Below are 10,575 nucleotides of genomic sequence, written 5' to 3' on the forward strand. Positions count from 1 at the left end.
GATGGACGAGTTTTCATGAGGAAGACGTTAGTTTGACGAACGACTGGAGGAGAAAGAAGGAGAAGAAACGGCGACACTGACCTGGTTGTCGCGATGACTGATGACGTCTGTGAGCGCGACGCGAGTCTGGAACTCACTTCTGATAAAAGATGGATTTTAATAAATAATAATAATAAATAATTATAATAATTAATAATTAATTAAATAATACATTGTTAAGTTTCTTTCATGTTAAACTCGAGGGAAGGAAAACATTTGTCTTGGAATATTTTTGAAAAAACAAAATGAAAGTAATTAAAAACTACAGAATAAACAAATGTGATTCGATATAAACTAATTAAATATGATGAAAATGTACTAGTTTTGAATCATTATTTCCTTATATCTGGAAAATAATGTGCAATGTAGAGAAAATGCGTTGATAAAAATCTATTTAAAATAATGAAATGATTGTATATATTTAAGTACTGTTGTTCCCTATATTAGTGTCCAGAAGGGGGCGCTCTCGGTTCAAAACTGAACTGATGTCATATGAGAAGACAAAGGTTTAGAAAGAGAGCGACACCTAGTGGGCTCTGAACATTTTTCAGTCCAGATTTTTTATCTAAATCATTTCAGATGGACAGAAGGTGGCAGTAGAGACTTGAAAATATGAACATATTTTGTTTAATTAATGATCCAAACTCGTTTTAGTTTAATAAACACTAAAGAAAAGAAGGTTTTAAACTAAACTAGAGCATCAACTATTATCCGAGAGGATTGAAAACGAAAAGGACTGAGAAACATGTCGTACCTGAAGAAACTTTATTAGTTATAAAAGCCCATTTACATCGTTCATTTACAGTTACTGAGGTCAAAGGTGAAGCAGGTCACATGACTGTTAGAGCGAGAAGAGGTTTGGCAAATCAAGATGAAAAGGTAAAAATGTCAATCAACGCGTCTGCGGGAGCAGCTTAAATAAGAGATGAACGGAGAGAATAACTGCACAGCAGCTGGAAGAGAGGAAGGACCGCAGCTGCAATCACAGGTGATTGATTGACACCTGTCTGTCTGACACCTGTCTGATGCTTTCCTTCAATGGGTTTCCTACGACCTCAGTGGTCGACCTTCAGGAAGGCTCCTTTATTTTTGGTGCCTCTTAAATAAGTTCAGAGAAACAGATGAAAGGAAACCGTAGCCCTTGTGACCGTAAACAGAGTACGCCGAAACATTATGACCACCTGCCTTCATGGCGTTTCATGCGTTGATGTGTCGCGTCTCTCGCCCCGAGAGTTGGACGGAAGAAAGAAAAGAGAGAGAGTTCCTATAGACGGATCCGTGTGGACGCGAGCGTTAATCCACGCCCAGCGCTCGCAGCTGCCGCTCGATCTCGTCGTCCGACAGCGTGGCTTGTTTGGAGGACGAGGCGCTCGGGAGACTCTTCCCTGCAGCCGGAGCTCGAACCATCTGGAGACACACGAGCGCAACGTCTACATGAGCAGCAGGACCAGATTGACGGGCGACATTAGCGACGACTCACTCGAGGACTGCCGTCAAATCAGCATAAAAACACTGTTGTGAACACGATGAAGGCGTCACAGCTGCCATGAGAACGGGTTTGACGAGACAAAAAAATCACCTTTGTTGAAGTTAAATTTGTTTTGTTTTTAAATTATTAAATAAAAAAATGTGAATGTTTTTCAAAATAAAAGGATTTTAAAAAATGTATTTTCTTTTTTTCTTTACACACATTGAGTTTGATTTTCTAATTCAATATTTTATTAATTTGTTTTCTTTTAAATTCAATATTAAATGTTCGTATAATATTGTCTTCACCGAACCACTGGATCAAACTTTCAGACGATCATGAGACGATCAATAATGGTTTTATTAAGTCTTTGAATAAACGACTCAATTTAGAAAATTCATGTTTAAATTATTTGAACCAGAATCAAACTGAAAATATTGGATTTTTAAGTAGAATTGTCGATTTTAATATAGAAAAAACATTTAAAAAAGGCTAAATTCCTATTTTGATGATAAACTTCTACAGAAGTTGTTCTTGACTGTTAGCAATTATTAAAAAAAACATTTCTTAAATTTAAAATGTATGTTTATCAGATAAAAACTGCAGAAACCAGAACAATTCCTCCATAAAAAGACCTAATAATTCACAAACTGATTAAACTTGTATTTACGAGGATCGAAGTTAAAATTAAACTCAAGTTATTCAAACACATTCAAGCTTCAGGCGCGAGTCGAGCAGCTTCTGTTGTTTCGTTTCACTGATGAATTAATTTGACAGCGTCGTGATTTAGTAGAAGATCCTTCGCTGCCTGGAAACTAAAAGCACTTTACGAGGATTTTACGACTGTTTTGTTGTTGACGCTGTTTTTACTCTCGCTGCCCCCAGGGGGAGCCAGACTCTCAACACCTGGTCGGTGACGACAGATGAGGAGCAGGACTGCGGGCGAGCCCCACCTAGCGGCGACTGCGAGATCCTAATGGCGGACAGATGTTCATTAATGATCTACGTTTAAATGACGATAATTCAGTTCTGATCTGCAGGTTCTTAAGGAAGAGACGAGAGTCGTTGATGCTCCAGATGAAACAAAAACAATCAGAACATCAACATGTTCCATCATCTTAGTTTCTTATCTTCACTGGTGTTAGATCTTCATCCTCACCTTCCCGGAGATCTCGATGCCGATCTCGTCCAGAACCTGGTTGACGATGTCCTGAGACTCCTCCTCGTCTCCGGACTCCTCGAACATCTCGTCCAGCGTGTCGTTAACTGGGAGGAGCAAAGACAGGAAGTCAAGACCCAAGACTTGAAGATCATCTCAGAAGATGGTTCCACGAGAGGAGACTCTCGCCCGGATCGTGACGTCACGGCAGAAGAATCACACCTTCAACATCCAGAACATCTGGTTCGTCCAGTTCTAACAAACCAACTCACTCATGTCCTCCGTCATCCCCATCTTCATGTTCTCCTTGTGGAACTCCTGCATGGTCTTCAGGGTCTTCTGCGGATCCATCTTCTTGTTGACGGCCTGCATCGTCTGCAAACACGTCCGCGGTTAGTGAGACTTTTCGAGCGAGACTTTACCGAACACGTCGCTGGAAACGTTCCATCAATAATCGAAGGACGAAGGAGACGAAGAGTCGCAGAAACATCTCCACGACGAGAGGAAACTTCTCACCTTCACCACCATAGACATTTATTTTAGCTTCACAAAGTGAAGATAGAAACGTATACAAATGTGGCTCACGGCAAGTTGCTGGTTCCATTCCTGCTTGAAGAAAACAACCGCCTTGCTTTGTGGAGACTGTATGATTCTTACTGGGTTTACTCCGGGTTTACTCCAGGTACTCTGGTTTACCCTCACAATCCACAATTTTCATAAGGTAGCCTTTTAAATTCAATATAAGTTTGTTTAAAATAATGACACCTGATTGGCAGAAAGTTCAGTCGAATATCAATTTAGAAATTTTATTTTTGAATTAAAATGTTACATTTAAAAAATGTAATTATTAAAAAATAAATAAATACAATTTTTTCAAAAAGATAATTATTCCTATGCTTAAAATATTTTTTAAACAAATTTTCAATCAAGTTTGAACATTTAAACTGTTCATTCAACCGTCAATGTTGCGATACATTGAGGTAAACAACATTAATCTTCAGGTTTGAAGCGTTCAAACATGATTCATGCGTCGATCCAGTCGAGGCACAAACTTGTCCTACTTTCTCTTCCACGAGCGTCGCTGACGAACGGCTGCGACTCACGAGAACTTTCTTAAAGAATCGCGACGCGTGTCGTCGACTTCGTCAACAGATCATTTGTCTCGGCTTTAATGACGTTTGACCCGTTTGTGTTCCAACATGTGACGTCGCTGCAGAACAATCTTCCTTCGCGTCATTAACGTCTTTAAACACCAGAGTCACATTAAAACGGTTTGATATTGAAATAAAGTATGAACGCCATCGTCAGCTATATAGACGTCCATCAGTGTCATCGGATTATAGAATTCATTTAACGTTTCAAAGGTTGAAACTATTCATTTTTGTATTGAAATGTAGTTTTTTTCAAGCATTAGTTTTTTAAATCATTGAATTAAATTATTAGAATATTTTCAAAATAAATAAACACATACAGTTCAGTAGCTCTGAGCTCTGCTGGTTTGGTCTGGAGACTCTATTATAACATTTATATTGAATTTAAAAGACTATGAATTAAATATATGGAATTTAAAAAATCTGAAATATTGGAATTAGAATATTAAACTCTATTTGTAAAGAAATGCATTCAATTGAAAATATTCCATTTCTTTTTAAAACAAACATTTAAAAAATATATATAAAATATTCCAATCCTTGGAAAAGAAAAAATTCAATAGAAAATCCAATGTTTGATTCAATTATTAAATTTAATTAAATAAATAATAACATATAACTATTATGTCCAGATAACGTTCTGTGTCAATAATACGGTTTGAAAAGTTAAGATAAATAAACTAGTTTACTCACTGATCGAGGATCAACATCATCTTCTGTGATTGTTGCGTGTACGTTATGAAAGTGTGATCGTTTGAAAACGAACTGAAGCGAGTGAAGAGTGAAGAGTGAACAGAGGTCTCACCTTGGCCGTCGTGGACATGGCGCCGGCCATCTTCATCTGCGAGTTCATGACCTTGGTCTGCGTGGACATGGACGTGACCTTGGAGCTGACGGCGTAGGTCCGGTTCTTCTGCTTCCTCAGCTGGACCAGCTGCTTGGCCAGGATCTTACAGGCTTCTCTGTTGCCGGTCTTCGCCATTTTCTTGATCTCGGCCTCCTGAGGAGACGAGGAGACGCAGACGCGCCTTTTTTAAAACATACCGTCCAAGAATTCAAGATACTGTCGTGAAGTTTCACGTGTTCTCGTCTGAAACATTCATTAATTCAAGACAATTGTTGACGTAAACAAAACAAAAGATGACCTCAGGTGACCTCAGTTCAAGTCTCAGTTGAGTTCAAAACAAACTGTCTATCTACAGATCCAGAGTCAGTTCAAACCTCCTGAGAGTTACTGTAAGTAACCCTGAGAGTTCAAGCATCTCCGGCATGTCTGGATCTGAAAGCTTCCTCACAAACAAACATCAATAATTCATGTCTGCGTCTGAAACGTCTGCACCTGCTCAGAGAAGAAGAATCGAACGTGGGACGATGAAAGAGGAACCTCTTGAGGAACATGTTGACGAGGAGACGCCACCACTTCTAATGTCAACTCGTATCATAATCCCTGGAACTGTTCAGAAGTATCACCTCCAGGTTCACAAGCAGAGTTCGACCAGTTGTTAGAAAGATAAACTTGATCCTAAACAAACTTTAACACAATGACATGAACCCTCTGTGAAGATGAAACATGGACACGACTCCTCGACCAGGTGAAGAAATGTCACCTCCTCTCTAACCTGCCCGGGAATCTCCGGTGAACGTCACGTCTCAGGAATCCACACCGACAACCCTCAGATAACACGACGCCTCTCTCTTAAAGTAGGTCAAAGGTCAGCAGAAACCACGAGCGACTCGAGTCGAACAAGCGAAGTCGCCGTCGTCGTTAATTTGTGCCGATCTGCAGATTTGGTTCATTTCCAATTCTGAGTGAAGGTATTTCTTTCCACGACGCTCCGAGAACGAGACTAATTAGCAGAGACATTAACGGGAGCACGAAGTGACTTCCCTGGAGACGTAATTAGCTCGTGTGATATTTACTTAATACAATAGAGAGACGACACGCTCGCTCGCTTTTATCTGCAGCCTCGGAAACCAGTGAACGTCTGCATGTTCGTGTGTGTGTGTGTGTTCGTGTGTGTGTGTGTGTGTGTGTGTGTGTGTCAGACAGAAAAACAACGCACATCTTCCTCCGCCTGAAGCTCCACAGAATTATCTCGTCATTTAATTCGCAGCCATTAGCACATTAGACGGAGGAAGAGGAAATTGCGCCGGAGACACCGGGGGGTCTTCACAACATTTAGATTCAACGTGTCGTGGTCTATGTAAATGATTTCACAGGCGTGTGCGTCTGGACACGCGTGTGCGTCTGGACCGGCGTCTCTCTCACCATTTGCTTCTCCTGCTTCTCCAGCGCCGTCCTCTCGCGGGTGATCTGACGCTGAGTTCCTCGCAGCTCCTTCGACTGCTCCTTGATGATGTCTGATGATGATGAAACAAACCAACACGTCAGACGTCTGAGAACTTTTCTTTATGATCCAACATAACTGGACAGAAAGTGGATTTCAATAACAAAATAGTTTTGTATATAAAATCATTTTGCTTCCATACAAACCATTGAGGAAGCAGATATGGCAAAAATAACTAATACAAATAAAACACAAATCAGCACCAAACTATTGTATTATTTATACCACGAAATGTATGTCCATATATGTTGAATATATTGTTTTCTTGTGCCACAAAAACTCTACACACAGAAGACGCAAAACTATTTTTGAGCCGTTAAAACTGCAGAAGATCAGAAGTTTCATTTCCATCTGGTGAACCTGTGAAATATGGAGCTTCCACGGATTGATGGAAGAGTAGAAACAGGTTTTTTAACTAAAAACTAAACAAATGTAAGGCCAGGCAAGTGAAAAATGTGAGTCAAAAGACTCCAGAGATGACATTTTTTATGCAATTGCAATTAATGCAGGAACCTATAAATATTGCCGGAAGCCTTTTCACAATGAACAATTATGCACATTAAAATGTACATTTTAAATAACGGTATAATGCACCAACTTGAGGTCAAACATGTTCTTTATCTTGTGTGAGATTAACAGCAAGAAGTATGTCAGTTAAAGCGATAAAGTAAAGAAACTAAACGATGGTTTTAAGAGTATAAAAGGTAAAAAATATTCTACACACCAACACCTGTGTGTCTCGCATCAGTGTTGACTTGTCTCCACCCACAGTCGCACAAAAATAAAACCATTGTGGAAAGAAAAACTTGGAGCTAATATAGAAAACGTGTCTCTAAAGAATAATCCCAGTGAAAAAGTGTCCAAACATGAAAGCGTTCAGAGAGAAGGAGTGAAACGAGGGGAACCAGAAACCAAAGGTTTCCTTCACGTCGATGCAAAGGATCCGAATGACAACGAGAAGTCGTCGTGGAATCGACTCTAGAGTCGCGATGACGCACAAAGTCTACGCGACGTGACGTAGCAACGACGTGTTGGAGTGGGAGGGTGATCGTCCTACAAATGGAGGTGAGCGACTCGACCCCCGCCTTTCCAAGGTGGGGAAAGTCACGAAAAACTGCAGCAACGCAAAACTTGGATGGATGGAAGGAAGGAAGCATCGGAGACGCCGGAGAACAGCGAGGAGGAGTGAGGAGGAGTGAGGAGGTGAGTGGATGAACTGGATGGATGGAAGCATCAGAGATGCCATAGAACGGCGAGGAGGAGCTCAGAGTGAGTGGATGAACTTTATGGATGAAAGTATCGAAGATGCCATAGAACAGCGAGGAGGAGTGAGGAGTGACGGTGAGTGGATGAACTTTATGGATGGAAGCATCAGAGATGCCATAGAGCGGCGAGGAGGAGCTCAGAGTGAGTGGATGAACTTTATGGATGAAAGTATCGAAGATGCCATAGAACAGCGAGGAGGAGTGAGGAGTGACGGTGAGTGGATGAACTTTATGGATGGAAGCATCAGAGATGCCATAGAGCGGCGAGGAGGAGCTCAGAGTGAGTGGATGAACTTTATGGATGGAAGCATCAGAGATGCCATAGAACGGCGAGGAGGAGCTCAGAGTGAGTGGATGAACGGCTTCTCTTCGCTGATGAAGGGATGAAGGTGGAGTCGCTGACAGGCATGAAGTCATGAATGGACCCGTGGTTCTTATAATCCCTTCTAGACCAGGTTTAACATTGTCATGGATCATGTATGAATCATTCATAAATCATTTATAATCCAGCGTTAAATTGTATCTTGTAGTAAAACATTACATGTATCGAGTTATTAAATGTTTACACGTCAACTTTAATCATAAACTTTTATAGCTAGTGTTGTAAACTTAAGATATTTTTGTGCTGGAAGAACTGAATAAAAAAAAAAAAAGACAAGATAACACGTAACATTATACAAGTGATCTTATCCTATTTATCTCATTCTATTTTCTTTAATACTCATTTCTATTCCACACTTTAACACCGAACAGTTCCTGGGTTGTCTTTACAATACTGATAATAAACGTGTTATGATTCAGATTCAGAGAAAAGTTAAGAAATAATATTAAATTAATAAAGTTTTATATATTGTTTTATTATTCATGATAGTTGTCGAGTGTTTTTTTGTGTCTATTTTTGTCACAAGATGTTGACTCACAATGTTGTGTAACCAAACTTAGATTCGATTATTCTCCAGACAGAAGTGGTTCAGTGTGACCTGGATCTGAACGTTATTTAAAACAGGTTATGAACGACACAGAATTATATTATTAGCAGTAAGTAAGTCATTTTTATTTATACAACGCTTTTCCAGACCAGGGTCACAAAGCGCTTAAACAATCAAAACAATATTCAATAAAGTATATACTTTAAAGATCAAGATAACACTGAGAACAACACCGAGTTCCAGAAAATCAAGGAAAATTATAAATATAAATACATGACAGATGATAGAATGATAAATATAAATACATTTATAAATATAGATCAATGACAGATGATAGAATGATAAATATAGATACATAACAGATGACAAAGTGATAAATAGTCAGATAAGACACTCGTGACGTTTTAATGAACCCGTTCAAATGTCAATGTTAGCTAACATTTAATTCTTCAATATTCATCAAAGTTTCGTCGTTTTTCGAGCAGGAATCTCGACTGGATCAGTTTTAAACGTTGATCGAAACTGGATCCAGAACCGGTTCTACGAGTCGAAGCTAAAATGGCAACAGAAGCTAAAAACAAGTTAGCTTTGACGCCAGAACTCACCGTCGACGGTCTTTTTCTTGAACAGAGAAGCCATGACGACGATCCTCGGGAACCAAAAACACACGAATAATCTTCCGGTTCTTTCGGCTCCTGCGGTTCCGTGAGATCGAAGCGAACGATCGTCGAGCGACGAGAATGTTTTTCTTCTTCCTGGTTCTTCTGTTGGCCCCGCCCCCGCGTGACGTCACGGAAGAACCGAGGTGTCGCCTTCATGGCGGCGAGGAAAGAAACGTTTTTAATCACAACGAGCACGATGTTGGGTGAAACACAAGCGTGGGAGAGTAAATGTATTAAAATCTGAAAAGATTATGGTGAAATAGGGAACTTTTATCTCGGGTGTTTAGTTTTTATGGACCTCGATCACGTGAAGAGAGAAGTTTCCGTATTGTCCCTGAATGCGTCATTCAGGTGATCATTATCATGATGACAAATAAAAACATTTAAAAGAAAAGAAATAGTTCTACGAGTGAATGAATATTTCTAATTTATACCAGATTAAAGTTCAGATTTGAAGTGGAAGACCATTTTGAACATCTGTAAACTGATCAAAGATTAGATTAAACTAATCTGTGAACGATCATAGAAAGATAAAGATTATAGTCAAAGATTCACTTTATTCATATCTTTTTAGGACAAAATAGACTGGATTTATTTCCTTTATTCTGTTTAATATTTCTTTATTAGTATCTTCAAATGACCCATTTATGTTTTTAACAACTGTGCCTTTGTAATAACCAGTATTTTAACAAAGCTATTACGCGTTTATAAAACATTTTAATGCCTTAAGTGGTGCAGTATGAAGATCATAGTTTTAATGTGTAATTGATTTAATTGTGTGTCTGTAAAAATGATAACATTAGATTCATTTGTAAGGTTCTACTAACGTGAGTTAGTGAGTACACACTACTGGACGAATGAGATTTAAATGTACGTATATTATTCAAACATTATTCATCCTTTGAAAAACACCATCAGACTCTTGGCTCATGAAATGTTCCAGAAAGAAGTAAATAAATATAAAGTGTTGACACACATCTGGAGGTTTGTGTTAATATAATATATAGGTTGTAAAAATTAATGACGTATATGCAGCAGAAACACCCGTAGATTCATGAATGTGTTTTTATGACTGATTCTGCTACAGGACGAGACAAAAAACAAATAAAGCATCTTCAACCAAATTATTCTGCTGCCCATGAATTCACAGCGACCATCAATTCCTTCGTCCCTCGAGATCCTCGTCTCCATGTCTTCACATGGTTTTATGTCGGCGCTGAGAGCAGCTTTATGTCGAGCTGGGACTCTTGAACCAGAACCAACTCAATTTGCAGGTGTGTGTGAGACGCCGGTGGGCGACACAGAGATGGCGGTGTGTGTCGGGGGGGCAGCAGGGGAGAGGGAGGAGGGCGAGCGAGGGTGACATTGAGGAGGTTCACTGCTCGGCGTCTGGGCCTCGGGCGTCGCTCTTGTTAAGGTTATTAGGGAAGATGTTTGGCACTAATCAGAGAGAGACTTCTGGGATTCACCAGTAAATGGCCTCATCATGCGAGCGCCTGTGGAGATGAATCCAGCGTCGACACGACTGCAGGTCTTCAGTCGCTCGTGATGATT

The 10,575-nt window shown here is 39.8% G+C and overlaps 1 protein-coding gene across 1 annotated transcript; it reads right to left on the reverse strand.

Moving 5' to 3' along the window:
• Positions 1 to 787: 787 nt before the first annotated feature.
• chmp2ba (charged multivesicular body protein 2Ba) lies at positions 788 to 9,130 on the reverse strand. The gene is made up of 6 exons (XM_087804464.1): positions 8,965 to 9,130; positions 6,087 to 6,178; positions 4,623 to 4,817; positions 2,939 to 3,041; positions 2,667 to 2,773; positions 788 to 1,446 (listed from the first exon to the last, which is right to left on the reverse strand). Exons 1-6 carry the CDS (start codon positions 8,996 to 8,998, stop codon positions 1,333 to 1,335), a joined length of 645 nt encoding a protein of 214 aa, XP_087660590.1. The 5' UTR covers positions 8,999 to 9,130; the 3' UTR covers positions 788 to 1,332.
• Positions 9,131 to 10,575: the final 1,445 nt, after the last annotated feature.

Source organism: Callionymus lyra, chromosome 12, assembly GCF_982586985.1.
Source record: "Callionymus lyra chromosome 12, fCalLyr1.hap1.1, whole genome shotgun sequence".
Classification (NCBI taxonomy): domain Eukaryota; kingdom Metazoa; phylum Chordata; class Actinopteri; order Syngnathiformes; family Callionymidae; genus Callionymus; species Callionymus lyra.

Excerpts from the sequence above, each read along its gene's own strand:
- chmp2ba (XM_087804464.1), bottom strand. The coding sequence starts at position 8,998 with ATGGCTTCTCTGTTCAAGAAAAAGACCGTCGACG. Across the intron at positions 6,179-8,964 it reads CAAGAAAAAGACCGTCGACG|ACATCATCAAGGAGCAGTCG; the intron begins GTGAGTTCTGGC and ends CATCATCATCAG. Across the intron at positions 3,042-4,622 it reads CCATGTCCACGACGGCCAAG|ACGATGCAGGCCGTCAACAA; the intron begins GTGAGACCTCTG and ends ACGTGTTTGCAG.